The 18,662-nt window shown below is 40.2% G+C and overlaps 1 protein-coding gene across 5 annotated transcripts in view; it reads left to right on the forward strand.

Moving 5' to 3' along the window:
* ZCCHC4 (zinc finger CCHC-type containing 4) overlaps nucleotides 1-18,662 on the forward strand; it is a 44,140-nt gene that overhangs the window by 19,062 nt on the left and 6,416 nt on the right. For 2 of the 5 annotated variants that reach the window (XM_036330425.1, XM_036330435.1), the window contains 5 exons: nucleotides 2,459-2,609; nucleotides 4,089-4,189; nucleotides 15,922-16,043; nucleotides 16,303-16,378; nucleotides 18,348-18,399. In XM_036330425.1, the coding sequence (XP_036186318.1) occupies nucleotides 2,459-2,609; nucleotides 4,089-4,189; nucleotides 15,922-16,043; nucleotides 16,303-16,378; nucleotides 18,348-18,399 (502 nt within the window). Of the gene's footprint in view, nucleotides 1-2,458; nucleotides 2,610-4,088; nucleotides 4,195-8,819; nucleotides 8,826-10,421; nucleotides 10,506-12,134; nucleotides 12,306-15,921; nucleotides 16,044-16,302; nucleotides 16,379-16,983; nucleotides 16,996-18,347; nucleotides 18,400-18,662 lie in introns of those variants that run through there. The other 3 variants (XM_036330445.1, XM_036330463.1, XM_036330453.1) reach the window with 3 other exon arrangements.

Genomic DNA, 18,662 nt, shown 5'->3' on the forward strand with positions numbered 1-18,662 from the left:
AGTGCCTTGACCCGGCTGCCGCCTGGGCTGGAGGCCTCTGCTGCCTCTGCCTGGGCCCCTGCCCACTGCAGCTTTGTCCAGAAGGAAGGATGTCCGGAAGGATGCCTGGTCTAATTAGCATATTACGATTTTATTATAGATAGTTGTGTGGTTAGTTGTTTGGTATCTGTCTCCCTGGTAAATTTCATGCCCCAGTTAAGGAGATTTATGTTTTTATTAGATTACTCCTTAAAAACTAGTGTCTAATAAAGATGTGTCAACATAGGTTCATTAATTCTAATAAATGTACCCCTCTTGTGGGCAGTGTTAATGGGGAGGCTGTGTACGTGTAAGACCAGGGCCATGTGGGATATCTCTGTATCATCTTCTCAATTTTGCTGTGAACCTAAAACTACTCTAAAAAAATAGTCTTAATAAAAAGATAGTGGCTTAAAGGAAGCTTCTTTATATGATGTTAATAACGTCACTGTGAATAAACAACACAGCAGAGCTGATACTTCCACTCCTAGTTTGAGCTCTTTGTCAATCTTATTACAAAATAAAAATCACAACCAACCAGTAGTCACACCTCCCAGGAGGCTTTGATTGGAATTATCAAGATCTCCTGAAACATATCTCTGTGTGTGTGTGTGTGTGTGTGTGTGTGTGTGTGTGTGTGACTTTTTAAAGATAGTGAACCATGCTAAAGTATTTATTGTGCTTTAAGATAATAGCTAATGATAGAATGAAAACCAAGCAAGACTAAAAAAACAAGCATTTAGAAAATGAAAACAGATTCTGAATTGTTGGTTGGGATTGAAAATGAGTCTCCTGATTTAGTAAGGATAGCCAGTGACGCACGCCTTCTTTCAGAATCAGTTGGGCATTGGGATATCTATTTTTCAGCTATTTATCTCTCTCTCCCTCTCCTTTCCTCTCTGAAATCAATAAAAATATACATTTTTAAAAAATATTTATTTTTTAGATATATTTTTATTGACTTTAGAGAGGGAGAGAGAGCGAGAGATAGAAACATCAATAATGAGAGACAATCATTGATCAACTGCCTCCTGCATGTTCCTTACTGGGAATTGATCCCATAACCCCTTGACTGGAATTGAACCCGGGACCCTTCAGTGTCCAGGCCGACGCTCTATCCACTGAGCCAGACCAGCTAGGGTAATAAAAATATGAAGTGCCAGTTTTTAGTGATAATTGAGATGAAGAAAAGAGGATCCTGTCAACATTGGTGGTATAAGCCAGCGTCTGTTTCCATAGGTGTCAGCATTAGGGCCCTCAGCAACTCTTGACAGGACATTACAGCCTAGATTCTTACCTGGAAGTTTATGCTTAATGTTTTTAAAATTTGGTTAAGAGTTTAGGCCTAGTTTACTTGTTTGTTTTCTTTTTTTCTGCTTTTAACTAAGGAATTTGAAGATTTTCCAATAACATCATCTGTACTTTAGGTCCTGTTCATGTTGGCAGGTTAAGAAAGTACCAGGCAGCGCTTGAAAAATGATTAACCTTCTTGACACACTGTCCTTTGCTGTAGGACTGCCAGTAGAAGGTTAATAGTGACTCTCCTAGGGAAAGGGATTAGGATACGGTGCTTTTTCCTCTCATCAGTTGGGATTTAGTAGTAGGACATTGTATATTTTAAAGTACATATAGGTTTATTAAAGTTTAACATACCACTAAACTTTAAAATCATATGCCACTCAGGATATTGTTAAGTGTTGATTTGCTTTTATAGATGAGTACGTACTTGAAAACTATTACAAAGTCAGTTGACTGGAGTTATTATTATAGATGTCTCTCTCATTAACATCTCCCAAAACAACAACAACAACAACAGATACATATTTTAGACAGTAGTTATGTTAAGTTTGCAATTACTAAAAACACTTGAATCAGTTTGTTGGGAAAATGTGTTACTAGCATGGTCTCATGGCCTGGATACGAGTTGTTATTTGTGACCCTTCGTTTATTTACTTACCGTGCATGTTCTCAAAGCCCTGTGTGTTTAACTGGTAATTGTAGCTCTTATTAAACTGAACACGTGGTGGTGGACAGACCAGATAGGAAAGAAATGTGCCTTGTCTTTGTGTTCCCAGTGTTTGGCACAGTCCCTGCTTCTGTTTATTGAATTGAATGTAGAGTTTTAGGTAGTTTTTCATGGGTAATGAGTTTCTCTCTTTTAGGTTACTAAATTTAGGTTTTTAATTTAACCATTTGAAATGTGTAGTCCTCTGATAGTGATGGTATTTGAATTTGCAATTTTAAAAACTTCCTTATCAAGAAACCCAAAGATAAAATCACACAGGGGCTGAATGAGGGAGGCTTGAGGATGCCAGTGAGGGACTCTGGGGTGGCAGATGGGTGAAATTTCAGTACCAAGGGTGAGACCGAGCCCAGTGCATTCTCCTCCAAATAGGACGAAGTGCCTCCCTAATTTAGAAATGAATGTGTATTTTTCCAGGCTGCCCTTGAAGTATGCAGAACATTTTTACAGGAAGATAAAGGTGAAGGAGTCATTATGGTGACAGACCCTCCTTTTGGTGGCTTGGTTGAACCTCTGGCTGTTACATTCAAGAAGCTAATTGCTATGTGGAAGAAAGGTCAAAGTCAAGGTGTGTAATTTATTACTTACTTCAAAATAAACATGTATCTGAGCATTTACTTTCTGTCAAATCAGATCTTGGTGAATCAGAGCACTAAAATGTATATGCCTTTGTTTCTGGTCTTTTTTAAAAGCAGGCTTATTTGTTAATGTGGCATATTTTATCATCATGATACACTTTGTATTATCCTGATCATGTGTTTTTAAAATGGCTTGTAGATAATTTTGTTCTTATGGGCATAAAGGGACATGAAGAATAGCAGTAAATTGTCTTTTTTTTTTTTTCTTCAGTAAATACAGGTATGGGCAAAAGTAGGTTTATAGTTGTTTATATGGAAAATAATGCTAAAATAAATAAGTAGTACTACAAAAATAAACTGTGTTTTATGTACTCACAACTACTTTTACCCACCCCTGTATTTACTGAAGGGCCATGAACCAGGTGGTAGAAATAGAGCAGTGACCATTGTCAGCCACATAGCTCTGCCCTCATGCACCTTCCATTCCCTGCTCCTAAAGTCTTGCCCAGGACTCGAAGATAGCACCGACCTCTGGCCCAGAGTGCTAAGTCATGCCTGGATTTGGGGGAAAGTCAGACACCCAGGAGCCAGACAGTGGTTATCAGTGACACAGATACCAGGTCCTAGCGGTGGAGGAATGGATGAGGGTTATTATTCAGTTTCAGGTGGTTTAGGACTTCCAAGTATTTCATCCAATGATCTAATTAGTTTGTACAGTAATTTTTTAGTTTCCAGCTTACAAGTTGATAAATTGTAAGAGCGTTAGGAGTTTGTGATCAAGTTTCTCAGTCAATTGTGCTACATAAATAGTGTGCTTTGGGGGACAGAATGCAAACGAAATCTAAAATATGACTCATAGTGTTAAGTATTCCATTTATTTTCAGTTCCTAAGTCACTTATCGGAGAGTATAAAGTCCGTATTATTGGGGAAGCAATAAAGAGCTTTGTGGGCTTGAATTCCAATTCTGCCACTTATCAGCTCCGTGGACTTGAACCAATGACTTAAATCTTGTGGCTTCATTTTCTTCTTCTATAAAATGGGGATTATTAATATCTAACTCTAGAGGTTATTATACATAGACAGTATATCAAAAGTACCTAGCATTGTGTTCAGCCTATATGTAACAGCTGTATTCCTGCCTCTCATAAAAATCAATTTTATATTCCACTTTTTTGGTAACATCTCTACCTTTACATATACTATTGTGATATGCATGTTAGGATTACTTCATACGTGTAGCTGTGTTTAGATACACGTATCTAAACCCAAAGGAGAACGTTTCCATTGTCTTTGTGAGAGGTCTGACTGTACATGGTGCTCTGGTAGACATTCCTTCCTTTTGTGTGATTTAAATGTATTGAAAGTTGTAGTTTCTTCTGATACCAGAAGCTTTCCAGTTATAGCTGTTATATTTTTTTCTTTAATATCAGTTTCTTATTTTCTTTCTCCTTTTTTTGTGATCCATTAGATAACAATCACAAAGAACTACCCATTTTCTGGATTTTTCCCTATTTTTTTGAATCCCGAATTTGTCAGTTTTTTCCAAGCTTCCAAATGCTGGACTACCAGGTATAGTAACTATTCTGTCTTCTGGCATGGTTGGAGAGTGTATATTCAGCTTAAATAAATATCCCGATAAGACTATCCATTGGTGAAAAACAAATCCAGTGGTATCTCAATGTCTGTTGTCCCTAGGGTGCTTATTTAAAATATGGATTTTTAGGTAGCAAAATAAACCTACTAAAGCAGTATAAGAGGGTGGAAACCCCCCCCCCCCCCCAACACACACACACACCAAAAAAAACAACAACAAACAAAACAGTTTACTAAGCTTCCAGGTGGTTCAGAAGTGCAGCTGAGTTTTAGTCTTTTATCATTACCGGAAGATTTCATAGCACCTCATGATCATCATAATGCAGTGGCTTTTTTCTGGTTAGAGGTTATAGAGAAGTAAGTAGCTTCTTCTGGTCTGTAGTCTGCCATGAACACTTTATTGTGCAACTGCGAGGATGTCAGGATGTCTAAGGGGAGAGGTATGCCTGAGGTTGTGGGGCATCAGAGAGCAGAGATGCTGAGGTCTGTTTGTGAGTGAATGTGTTGATTCAAGGAGGACTTGATTAGACCTCCACATCTCTGCCCAAGGCCCTGGGAACCTGTCTTAGGTGAGAACAGACGCCAGAGGCCTCGGAAGCTCCACCCTCCCCTCAACCTGGTCTTCTGCTTTAATGTCCATTTTCCTGTGTTCATGTCCTTGAGTTCTGAAGTGAACCCATTGTCACCACTAGTATGTGTGGTCACCTAGTGGGCACTGCTTCCTCTTTTGTAACAATCTTTTTCTTTTTTAATTTTTATTGGTTTCAGAGAGGAAGGGAGAGGGAGAGAGAGATAGAAACGTCAATGATGAGAGAGAATCATTGATCAACTGCCTCCTGTTGGGGGATCAAGCCCGCAACCCAGGCATGTGACCTGACCGGGAATCGAACCATTACCTCCTGGTTCATGGGTCAATGCTCAACCACTGAGACACACTGGGTAGGCTATAATATTTTTCTATTTGAGTTTTCTGAGCAATTGACTATCCTCTAATTAAGGCTTTTCATCCTATAATTGTAAATGTCTTCACTAGTTATTCCAAACTAGCATAGGTTCTAATCTTTCTAGTCTTGAAGACATACCATTACAAAAATTATGTAGAAGTTCTGAAAGGTGTAGTGTTACTAAAAACGAGGGGACAGATCCTACCTGTGATTTCACCCCAAATAGCAAATATAATTTTGAAGTATTCACTTCCAGTCTCTTTAAAAAGCAGTTTACATATTTGTAATCATAACAGATGAATTTGAATTTGTTTTCTTCACTGTCTTATATAAATGTACATTTTAAAATGTAGCTACATAATTTTTATGCTTTTAATAACTTGAAATTATTTCATTGACAGGCTGTGTTATCATTCTCTTCTTTTTGGACTTACAGGTTGCTTCCACTTTTAAGGTGCTATAAATAACCCTGCCATTAACATCTTTTATTCATATAATTTTCTCCCATATTTTACATAACTTCCTTAGAATTCCAAAACTAAAATGGAATTCTAAAAATTACATTATTAAATTTAATAGACATTTTGATGACTATTGGACCATATTAACTGGTTCTTTTCCAAAACTGTATAACACAAGCCTTTTTAACCTTGACTTTTTGAGCTCTGCTACAGACAAAATCCACATCACAATTCTCCTCAGAGATGGTTTTCTTTCCTTTTTAGGGCACCCAGTTTTCTGTTTCTTGTCTGTGGGATGCTTCTAATATTGACATTTATAATGCAGAGATAGCTGACGTATCCTGAGGATGTTAACTAAATAAACTAGTTCCCATTTCCAGGAACACCTGCTGCCTTTCACAGTGAATCATTATCTAGTACAGTGCTTGCACATAGTAGGTGCCCTACATGCTGAATAAAAAATGAATTAAAAAGTTAGCATAAACTCTGGATTCGAAAAGGAACTGAGTTTAATCCTGGTTCTGCCAGTCGCTAGCAAGGTGCATGTTATCCAACTCTCTGATGATGCTAATCTTACCTGATAAATAAGGATAGTGATACTCTATCTGTCTCATAAGGTCTTATGAATTATATGAGATCAGACATCAAAAAGGCTTAGCCTAGGCCAGCGGTTCTCAACCTGTGGGTCGCGACCCCTTTGGGGGTCGAATGACCCTTTTCAGGGGTTGCCTAAGACCATCGGAAAACACATATATAATTACATATTGTTTTTGTGATTAATCACTATGCTTTAATTATGTTTAATTTGTAACAATGAAATTGGGGGTCACCACAACATGAGGAACTGTATTAAAGGGTCGCAGTATTAAGAAGGTTGAGAACTACTGGCCTAGGCCCTAAAACAGAGCAAATGTAGAGTAAAGGTTATTGCTATCAGCATTGTCATAACCATCACTGTCATTGTCGTAGCCAGCATTATATTGTCATCACTCAGATAGTCCCAAAGTGGGGGTAAAACTCTCTTCAGGTCCTCTTTTGTACAGTCCTTGAGACATTAAAATTGCAAAATACAGGTTTCTCAGAAAACTGTTCCATCTATTGTGGACAAGAGTTTGAAATAATGAGGGGGTAAAGGCAGATCCAGAATAAAGTGATGAGAAAAGTTAATGTACAGTAACCCATTATTGTTGTTTAGACAGCCTGTGTAACTAGGAAAGATCTTTTGGAAATATTGGAGTTTAGTTTTGAGAAATATATTGGATATAATTATGTAATTCACTAGAGCAGTGGTCGGCAAACTCATTAGTCAACAGAGCCATATATCAACAGTACTTCTTCAAAATAGACTTGCCCAGGCCCAAAACCGACAAATGCGCATGGGCCACGAAGTTTCAATTGCGCTGTACGTGCGCCCGCACGTGGTATTTTGTGGAAGAGCCACACTCAAGGGGCCAAAGAGCTGCATGTGACTCGTGAGCCGCAGTTTGCCGACCACGGCACTAGAGACCCGTTGCACGAAGAAATTCATGCAATAGGCCTTCACTTCTCCTGGCTGCCGGCACCGGTTTTCTCCGGCACCCGGGACCTAGGCCTTCGCTCCTCCGGCCAGAGCCTTCCGTCTTCGTTCCGCCGCTTCATGCCTACGTATGCAAATTAACTGCCATCTTTGTTGGGTTAATTTGCATACTCTCCTGCTTGGCTGGTGAGCATAGCGGAAGGACGGTCAATTTTTTTTTTTAGGACGGTCAATTTATATGTTTGTCTATTATTAGGTAAGATTGTATTAGTGAAATAGGTTCTAATTAGGTCATGTGTATTGGACAGGGTGAAAAGCAGTCTTTTCAATAAAGAGAAAGTCAACTTTTTAAAAGAAAATTTAGAATAGTATTTATAAAACCAAATATTTTTTATAATGTCTACTAAAATAAGACTACTGCCCCTGACAGGCTCAGTTGGAGAAACTGATTTCACCATATCTCGTAGTGCAGATTGATAATCTAAAGGAAAAGACGTCAGTGCCCCTTACTAAATAGTCAGGTATTGCATGTTATAAATATTCTTGTGGCACAGTGGTTGAAAATCTCTGTCCTGGCCTCGCCATGTTGACTCAGTGGATAGAGCATCGGCCTGCAGACTGAAGGGTCCCAGGTTCGACTCTGGTCAAAGGCACGTACCTCGGTTGCAGGCTCCTTCCTCCCTGGTGACCATTGTTTGTTTTCTCTCACATTGATATTTCTCTCTGTCTCTCCCTCTCTCTTCCACTCTCTTTAAAAATCAATGGAAAAATATTCTTGGGTGAGGATTAAAAAAAAAAGAAAGAAAAAGAAAATCTCTGTCCTGGTGGATTTAACCTATTTTGTTGTACCTCCCCTTTCATGATTTTTCTACCTTTGTTTTTGAAAATGTATCTGGACTTATTATCATCATCATCATCCTTTCTGGGCCTTTTACTTTCTTTTCTTTCTTTCGTTCCTTCAACCTCATTTTGTGGTAATTCTTTTTCGTTTGTGTTAGCCTCCTTTATCAGTTACAAATTTGGAAGTCTCCTCTCCTCCTTCCCAGACTTTTTCCCAGAGACCTTGATTAGACCTTCTTCCTGATGTTACCAGAGATGACTATAAGCCCTCAAACCACAATGCAGTAAAACCCCCAAAATCACTACATCTTTTTCTAAGGTACTTATCAGGTGAGAGGAAAGCGGAGATGCTGCACATCTTCATAAAATATAAATTATGTAGACTCTTTTATGAGAAAGCACTTGATGAGTGCAGAATAAAATAGTTATCAAAGACCTAGGAAACGGAGTGCTTTATTAAGGGTAGATTAGAGAGGAAGGATGTGATAATGAAAAGAAATCCTGATTTAGTCAGAAGTTTGAGTTCTAGCACTCCCTTAATAGAGGCTGTTTAGTCTTGGGAGAAGTCACTTTATCTTTCCAGGTCTCTGTTTCCTTACCTATGAAATAAAATAAAATAATAAAATAAAATAAAATAATAAAATAAAATAAAATAATAAAATAAAATAATAAAATAAATAAAATAAAATAAAATAATAAAATAAAATTAAAAAAAATAAATTAAAAAAAATAAAATAAATAAAAAAAAATAAAATAAAATGATTGAACCAGTAAGGGGCGGGCAGTTAAGTTTCACTTTTATTGCTAATCCTGATAAATTAATTAGTAGTGACTTTCTGGCAGAGAGCAGTGTGGCTGATGAGTGACGTCTGTTCCCAGGGTCAGGGTCAGGATCAGGCACTGATGGCATTCAGGGCTTGTATTTACCATATCTGAACTAGGTCCTCTCACTTACCTTCCACCTGGACAGTAGATGCCTAGCACACAGCAGGCTCCTTGATCGATCCTGTTACCTGGCTGACCTCTTGTCCCACTGCCATCCTCCTCCCCCCCTCCCTCCAATCCTTGCTATTTTTTTTTTTAATCCTCACTTGAGTTTTTTTCCATTGATTTTTTAGAGAGTGGAAGGGAAGGAGGACAGGGAGAGAGAGAAACATTGATGTGAGACACATGGATTGGTTGCCTCCCACACAAACCCCCACTGTGTCGGGGAATCATGGTCTCTTATTTCTACTTAATATGAGACATTTGTCTGGATTGATAAAAGTAGAGCTCTTTGCTTTTTTTTCTTTTAAAAAAATCATCCCGTATAGAAAACTGTGTTTTTAAGTCTAGTTTCATGTTTAGAAATGAAGATATTTTGATAGGAATTTTTGAGGTATGATTGTAAATTAAAAGATGGCAACTGAAATTCTTAAGACTTGATATACAGTAAACATGTAATGGGTTTGAAGTGGCAAGGGGATAATATATATACACAGGGTGAGCAGAAGTAGGTTTACAGTTGTGAGTATGCTGTTGAAACAGTTTATTCTTGTGTTATTCTTTATTACTAGAGGCCCGGTGCACAACATTTGTGCAGTGTGTGTGTGTGGGGGGGCCCCTCAGCCTGGCCTGTGTCCTCACACAGTCCAGGAGCCCTCGGGGGTCCTTAGCGCTGCTGTGGAGGCTGGAGAGACTCCCGCCTCTGCCTCTGTGCTCACCAGCTGTGAGCCTGGCTTCTGGCTGAGCGGTGCTCCCCCTGAGGGAGTGCACTGACCGCGAGGGAACAGCTCCTGCATTGAGCATCTGCCCCCCTGGTGGTCAGTGCGCATCATAGCGACTGGTCCTTCTGTTTGGTTGATTTGCATATTAGCCTTGTATTATATAGGATTGCATTATTTAACATACAGGCAATTATAAACCTATTTTTGCCCCATGCTTTATATAGTAATTTTAAATGAGGTTACTTGGGATATGGAGAATATGAGTAAAAGACCTATTGCTATGATTGAAGTTGGTTGATAGAGCTGAAGAGTTAGTTCACTTGGGATCCTTTCAATTTTCCTGAATTAAACAGAACATAGTCCTTAGGGAGTTATGAACATACAAGTACTCTGTTTTATTTCATCTTTGTTTCCCAGCATGATTCGTGGAGCATAGTAGGTTCAAAATAAATGTTGGTGGACTTGAATGCCTTGGTTTCCCTATAACTAGTTTCAGTCTCACATTACAGAAGAAATTTGTGTAGAGATAAAATTAAAAGTTAGGAAGTGCAGAGATTTTGTGCTTTCCCTCATTTCTATACAGTACTTCATCACATTAATCAGTTCCATGGGAGAAATTTTCTATTTGAAAGTGCCTCTCATCATCATTGTGAGTGAAATGTCAGGGATAATGATGGGAAAATGGTGTATCAGCTCTACCACTACTGATATGCAATTTGCAAAATTGTGTTTGCTTTACAGCGCTTCCATAGGAGGTTTATTTGTGTGGATGAAGCTATGAAATATGGATGTATGTTAGAGGTACATTAATTTATCCTAGCAGCATGCATTTTACATACCATATGTTTATAGTTAATTAGCACAACAAACCCGCATTTAAAAATAATAATAATCTCAATTAGGTTATGCAAAATCAAGCAATCAACCACCTTCCTGACACATATATTCTCCTACTCCTTGGGTAACTATAAAGAAATTGTTCTTTTTTTTCCCTTTTCTCCCATCTGTTATCTATTATATTGCCTGGAATATTCCATTTGCTAGAAATCTTCGTAAGATTCTCTTGGGAAGAATTGTTTTTCTTTTGGTGTTCAAAATATCTTTGTTGAATTTAATAAGGTGCCATATATTGAGTACAAAGAGGAGTGCAATGGGGAAAATTATGAATTTAAATAATTTAAAAAGAAAACTGAAGTTACTATTTTAAGGTGATTTAGAAGTAAAATCTACTTTTATATCTTAGACTCTAATAGGTAACATATATTCATAGACTTTTAAAATTGGAAAGAAACAGATGTAACGGAGGCTAACTTCCCAGCTTAATAATCCTCTCCACTAAATTCATGACAAGTAGTCATCTATTCTCACTTGAATGCATTCAGTGAGCAAAGTCCTACAGTCTTACAAGTAAGGCAACTCAATTTATTGAATAGCTCTAATTGTTAGAAAATTTTCTCATATTAAGATAAAATATGCTCCCCATTAACTTCTTACTAGTAGTCCTGCTTCTGTTCTCAGAAGCAATAAGGGATAAGCCTAATTTCTATTCCACATGACACCCCTTCAGTTATAAAGTAGCTATCAGATCTTCCCAGTCTTCTCTTTTCTGAACAAACACCCCCAATATATTAAACTCTAAATCCTATTCATTTCCATTACTTTCATTGGAAATGAGCAGGTTTTACTAATGTCTCTCTTAAAATGTAGTGACTGAATGTGGGGCTTCAGATGTGATCTAACTTATCCTTGCAGTCGAGCTTGGTGCCAGCTTTTGCCCAGTTATGCCGGGCTGTGGACTTATCATACTGACAGCTAACAGAACCCCCAGGGCTGTTTCCATACTGCCCCTTGTTTAGCTGGGCCTCCTCATCCTGTACTTATTCTTCCTCACTGCTGAAGCTTGTTAATCAGTCTTCCTAAATTTGTCCACCTGTAAGTCCCGTAGGCATTGGCAGGGCCACTGAGAAAGCTTAGGACTCTACTTTTAAAGGTTTCTCTTTCCATTGTCATCAGTTCCTTACAGTTTTGTGATTTGCTTATTAAATAGTTAGATTGCATGCCAATTTGTGGTAAATACTTAAGAAAATTTTTATTTATATACATTTTTAATCCTCACTCCAGGATTGATTTTTAGAGAGAGAGAAAGGGGGAGAGAGAGAGAAATATTGATGTGAGACACAGCGATCAGTTGCCTCCCGTATGTGCCTGACCAGGGATGAAACCTGCAACCTGGGTATGTGTCCTGACAGGGAATCAAACCCTCAGCCTTTTGGTTTATGGGACAGTGCTCCAATTAGCTGAACTACCTGGCCAGGGTTGTTGTAAATTTGTAAGTGTATTCTTGTTTAGAATCTAAACAATTCATTACAGCTTATTTGAAAATTGTGATCTACCATATCTACACTAATAAAAGACAAACACGCAAATTGACCATACCTTTGCCATGCCCACTAGCCAATCAGAGCGACTATATGCAAATTAACCCAACCAAGATGGCGGCCGGCAGCCACAGAGCTGAAGCAAGCAGGAGGCTTGGTTGCTCCAGTGATGGAGGAAGCCAAGCTTCCCGCTCGCCCTGGATGGCTCTGAGTTCCACTGAAGGCTACAAAGTTTCAATTATAGAAGGTAAATAAATCCCAGAATAAAAAAAAAAGAAAAAAAAGAGGCTGGGAGCTTCCGTCTCCAGGGGGCTTGGACAGCCTGAAAATGGCCCTCAGCCCCTCATCCAGACTGACCAGGCACTCCATGGGGACGCCCCACCCTAAAGGGGGTGTGGCCAGCCTGAAAACAGCCATCAGTCCCTCACCCAGGTTGGCCAAACCTCCATGGGTTGAGGATCCCCACTGGGGGTGGGGGCGGGCCTGACCAGCCTGCAAACAGCCATCAGCCCCTCATCCAGGCTGGCCAGGCACTCCAGTGGGGACCCCCACCCTGAAGGGGGTGTGACCAGCCTGCAAACATCCATTAACCCCTCACCCAGGCTGGCCAGGCACCCCAGTGGGACCCCCACCCTGATCCGGGACACCCTTCAGGGCAAACCAGCCGGCCCCCACCCATGCACCATGCCTCTATCCTATATAATAAAAGGTTAATATGCAAACTGACCCTAACAGCAGAACCAGTGGGAATGACTGGTCACTATGACACACACTGACCACCAGGGGGCAGATGCTCAGTGCAGGAGCTGTCCTCTGGTGGTCAGTGCACTCCCACAGGGGGGAGCTCTGCTCAGCCACAAGCCAGGCTGAGGGCTGCCAGCACAACGGTGGTGGCGGGAGCCTCTCCCGCCTCCTCAGCAGCACTAAGGATGTCCGACTGCAGCTTAGGTCTGCTTCCTGCTGGTAAGTGGACATCCCCCAAGGGCTGCCGGGCTGCCAGAGGGATGTCTGACTGCCAGCTTGGGCCCGATCCCCCAGGGAGCGGGCCTAAGCCAGCAGGTGGACATCCTCTGAGGGGTCCCAGACTGCAAGAGGGCATAGGCCGGACTGAGGCCACCCTCCCCCCCCCCGCCCTGAGTGCACAAATTTTTGTGCACCGGGCCTCTAGTTTACCTCATAAAAATCTCATGGTATCTTGTGGATACTCTAAAGCACTGGTTCTCAAACTTTAGTGTGCAGGAGGGCTTGTTAAAAGTACAGATTGCGGGTTTTACTAGATCCTAGGTGGGGCAAGAATTTGCATTCCTAAGATCCCAGGTAATGTTGCCCATCCAGACACCACCCTGAAAATTACTGATCTAAAAAAAGATGGACTAAGTGGCCCGGTGGACCCATAGAAGGTTTAAATCAAACTGAAAATGTGTGTGGATAACAGAGAGGTTGGAGGAGGGACAGGATCAAGAAGCCAATAGAAATCATATTTGTTAGTTTCAGTTTACTTTTAAGATAATCAGCTTAAATTGAAATTTAGTTAGGGATCTTGAGAAGAGCTAAATGTTTGAAATAGTTATTATGGGGAAAACTGTAGTCAGGAATCTCTCTCTTCGTTGCTGTCTGTCTTTATACCATATGCGAGGCCCTGAAATCAGTGTTTTACATACATTATCATTTAATTTTCACAATGTGGCTTAGGTGAAAATTACACACACTGGCTTAAGGTCACGTAACAAGTGAGCAGCAGAGCCTCTGTCTGGCCTCCAGATCTGTGCTCTGTCAAACAGAGAGTGATGGAGGGCCACACTGAGGCCATACTGAGAACTGGTGAGCTGAAAATGGACATGTGAACTTCACACACAAAATGAAAAGCCCCAACCAAGCTGGCACATCACTTCAAAGGTGGAATTTTTTTAATGCCAAAAATGAAATTATTATTATTTTTTAAAAAATATATTTTATTGATTTTTTTACAGAGAGGAAGGGAGAGGGATAGAGAGTTAGAAACATCGATGAGAGAGAAACATCAATCAGCTGCCTCCTGCACACTCCCTACTGGGGTTGTGTCCACAACCAAGGTACATGCCCTTGACTGGAATCGAACCTGGGACCCTTGAGTCCGCAGGCTGACGCTCTATCCACTGAGCCAAACCGGTTAGGGCTGAAATTATTTTTTAAAAATTGTTTTGTAATTACAGTTATTCAATGTTATTTTATTTTATTTTATTTTTTTTTTTTGTATTTTATTGATATTTTACAGAGAGGAAGGGAGAGAGATAGAGAGTTAGAAACATCGATGAGAGAGAAACATCGATCAGCTGCCTCCTGCACATCTCCTACTGGGGATATGCCCGCAACCCAGGTACATGCCCTTGACCGGAATCGAACCTGGGACCCCTCAGTCCGCAGGCCGACGCTCTATCCACTGAGCCAAACCGGTTTCGGCTCAATGTTATTTTATATTAGAGGCCCAGTGCATGAAATTCATGCATGGGTAGGGTCCCTAGGCCTGGCTGGAGATCAGGGCCGATCTGTGGGGTGATGGGTGGGGCAATTGGGGCCCCTGCTCACATGCACCTTGGCCTGGTGCCGCCCGCTCACCTGTTCCACCATCTTGCTACAGTCTCGCTCTTGTCCGGGGGCCGATTGGGGCCGGCAGCACCTCCACTGCCACTTGCTGTCAGTGCTTCGACACTGACGCCCACCATGCTCTGCACTGCCCCCTGGTGGTCAGTGCACGTCTAACTCCTGGTTGGTAGAACTCCTGCCTGTGGGGAAAATTTGCATATTAGCCTTTTATTATATAGGATTAGTCTCAGGTGTACAGCATAATGGTTAGACAATCATGTACTTTACATAGTGCCCCCACCCCCCAATATTTCCCATACCCACCTGGCACTATACATAGTTATTACAGTACTAGAGCCCGGTGCACGAAATTCTTGCACTCACGGGGGGGTGGGGTGGGGAGGGGGTTCCTTAGCCTGGATTGCGAGAGGGCGCAGGCCAGGCCGAGGGACTCCACTGGTGCACAATTGGGGCCGGGGAGGGACCGCAGGATGGCTTCAGGGCATGTCCAGCCCATCTCGCTCAGCCTCGATCAGCTGGACCCAAAGCTAACCTACCAGTCGGAGTGTCTGTCCCCTGGTGGTCAGTGCACATCATAGCGACTGGTCAACCGGTTGACTGTCCCCTGGTGTCAGCGCTCGTCATAGCGAGCTGTTGAGCGGTCTTAGCATATCATTAGCATATTACACTCTGATTGGTTGAATGGCCGACCGGATGACTGGACACGTAGCATAGTAGGCTTTTATTATATGGGATTATTGACTATACTAGAGGCCTGATGCACAAAATTCATGCAAGAGTAGGCCTTCCTTCCCCCAGCTGCTGGCACCGGCTTCCCTTACAGCCCTAGCTTCGTCTGGAAGGTCATCTGGAAGGATGTCCGGTCTAATTAGCATATTATGCTTTTATTATTATAGATTCCCTATGCTGTACTTTATGTCCCCATGACTATTTTGTGATTACCAATTTGTACTTCTTACAAAATCTAAATTCTTAATTACATAATAGCCTTTCTTGTTAAGTCTATTGTATTGGATAAAGGATCAGAGTTGTTCTCAATGTTAGGCAATGTGAATTTGTCATAGCAAATTTTACTGTTGTTATAATGAAATTTCACTGCCATAGAGGCCTTCCTGAAGCTGCTCATTAGTAAGTAAGCTCTTGCTTTTAAGAATTTCTTATTAATAATTTAGTTTAACCTGTATCTTGGCATCAGCTTGTTCATTTATTGGTTAAAGAATCTTAAGGAATATTGACTCATTTGAGTAAATTTTCTTTTTCCATTTTTTTAAACTTTCTAGGTAGATTATGATAATCATGCACTTTATAAACATGGAAAGACAGGTCGGAAACAATCTCCTGTGCGTATTTTCACCAATATTCCACCCAACAAAATAATTCTTCCTGTAGAAGAAGGGTATAGGTAAGATCATAGTGGGACCTTGAAATTCATGTCACTGAGTATCAGTTCCATATATCTAACATTAAAATGCTTTTAATATTGACTCATGTGGTTCTGTTACTTTTAACTGTGGCCCATAATTTTGTATTCAATTAAATTTGGATTACACCCAGTTTTTGTAATGAATGCCTTGCAAACTTTTATCTACTCTGTGAATCTCAATAAGTATATGCAGCTAGTATATGCAGCTAATTTCTCCAAGTCTTTCTTTCCTCTGTAGGTTTTGCCCTCTGTGTCAACGATATGTTTCTCTAGAGAATCAACACTGTGAGCACTGTAATTCGTGCACATCCAAGGTATAAGTTTTTTTAGAATACATTTATTCACCTTTATTAGTTTTATTTAATAGTTTTCATTACATTTGTTTGTTATTTTGTTAATGTAATTTGTGTTAATATCATTTATTAATTATACTTGAATACAGCATTTTATTTCTAATTATAAAATACAACAGGCTTTAAAAAAATACTTAGACAAATAAGAGAGTCCTAGAGCAGAGTAAGCCTGAAACATTGCTGGAGGCACAAATGACAGAACTGAAGCTGCCTTACCTCAGGCACATCCTGGGAAGGCAGGGTCCTGTGGGAAAACAATAATGCTGGGAAAATGAGGCATCAGGAAAAGAGGAAGATCAACCATGAGATGGACTCCATAACGCAGCGGTCGCCAACCTTTCGGACCTCACGGACCACCAGTGGTCCACGGATCACCAGTTGGCGACTGCTGCTCCAAAGGTTTCCTTAAAGTTAAAGTAAGCCATAGGCATGAGTCCTTAGGAGGTGAGCAGGGCTGTTGAGGACAGGATATTGTAGACATCCCTCATTCATGGGGTCGCCAGGAGTGGAGCCAACTCCACAGCATGTCACACAGTTGACTTTGTCATCATAATGATTACTTGAAGTTTATATGGTACTGTGTGGCTGCTAAAATTATTACTGTTTAAAATAAGGCACTGAATTTTGTTAAGCATACAGAATTACGTTGTTTCAAATATGGCATTGAAGTATTAGATACCATCACTGTTCTGGTGAGGTTATAATTAATAACATGTCCTGGAGGAAGGACTCCATGGGACAGACTTCCTCTTTATTTTTTAGGAATCACCCTTGAGTTGCTCTGTTATTTTAAACAGAGGCCCGATGCATGAAATTCGTGCAAGAGTAGGCCCTCCTTCCCCCGACTGCTGGCACCAGCTTCCCTCTGGCACCTGGGACCTGGGCTTCCCTCCAGCCGCTGGCAGGCACCTGGGACCCGGGCTTCCCTCCCAACACAGGCTTCGTCCAGAAGGTCGTTCGGTCTAATTAACGTATTACGCTTTTATTATTATAGATAAGTCCACTCAGAAAGAACATGTGAAGTTTAGTTTGGCCGATAAGCACATATTATTCTTCAAAGGAAAGAGGATATATATTTATAACTAATAGAAAGTACATTTTTCATAACTTTATAATTTTATTACTGGTTATACTAGTTTTTAATTTTGTTAACATACCTGATGACGTATATTTTCAATTCTTTTAGAAGTTATCTGTATTCTTCATCTTAAAAAATGATGCCCAGAGCATAAAAGTGCAAAATGTGGAAAATAAAACTTTATTATAGAGACGCACACATAGTGGTAAACAAACAAAAGCAAGGAAGTGACCATCACAAAAGCCAGACGAGGTGTCACTACTCTGGGGAAGGAGGAAGCTGGGCTGGCAAGGGGCACGTGGGGAAGTGTCCAGGAGGCTGATGGCGTTCTGTTTCCTGACCTGTTGGGTTCATAAGTGGTTACTTTATATTATCATTAAACTGGACATTCGTGTCTTATGCACTTTTCTAGGTATGTTTTATTTCAGTTTTAAAATCACCCAAATAGTAATCTATCATCTCTATCTTTCTAAATTATATAGTTCTCAGATACGAATTTTATTAAGGATTATGCCAGTTCGACACATAAAAATTATGAATCATTAATTCTCTTGAAATTTTCATTGCGTCCTTCCTTATGCTGATGGGGTTGCTTGATCTGGAGTGGACTTTCAAGATCATTTAGAGAAATCCCCCAGTTGTAGAGTTAAGGAAATTGGGGCACATCAACGAGAAATTGAATAGAGTGGAGATATGCATATGTTAAAATCAAAGTATGTAATTTTGAAGCTTAGGAAAGTGAGAAATAGGAATTAATAATTTACACAGATTTTAATAAGACATTTTAATTTTTAATTGTGGGACTTGATTTTTAATGACAAATTAAATATAATTTTAAATTTGTTTTTGTAGGATGGCAGGAAATGGAACCATTGCTTTCTCTGCAAAAAGTGTGTAAAGCCTTGTAAGTATTTAGACTTAGTGTTTGAAATCCTGTGAAAACAGTTGAGTTTTTCTTCATCTAGATAGGATTTGTATGTAACTGCATTTATAAAAGAAAAAATCACTATAGAGACCTGTATTAATTTACTTGCTTTTTAATTTTTATAATTACCAAAGTGTATGTTCTCTACTTCATAGAAAGCCATAACTACTAACCTCTTGCTGTGTGCCATTGGATTTGGCTTGTTTTAATAGGGCATGTGTCACGCAGCCAGCCCCCGTGTG

The sequence above is a fragment of the Myotis myotis genome, unplaced genomic scaffold, assembly GCF_014108235.1.
Source record: "Myotis myotis isolate mMyoMyo1 unplaced genomic scaffold, mMyoMyo1.p scaffold_m19_p_1, whole genome shotgun sequence".
NCBI classification, from domain to species: Eukaryota; Metazoa; Chordata; class Mammalia; order Chiroptera; family Vespertilionidae; genus Myotis; species Myotis myotis.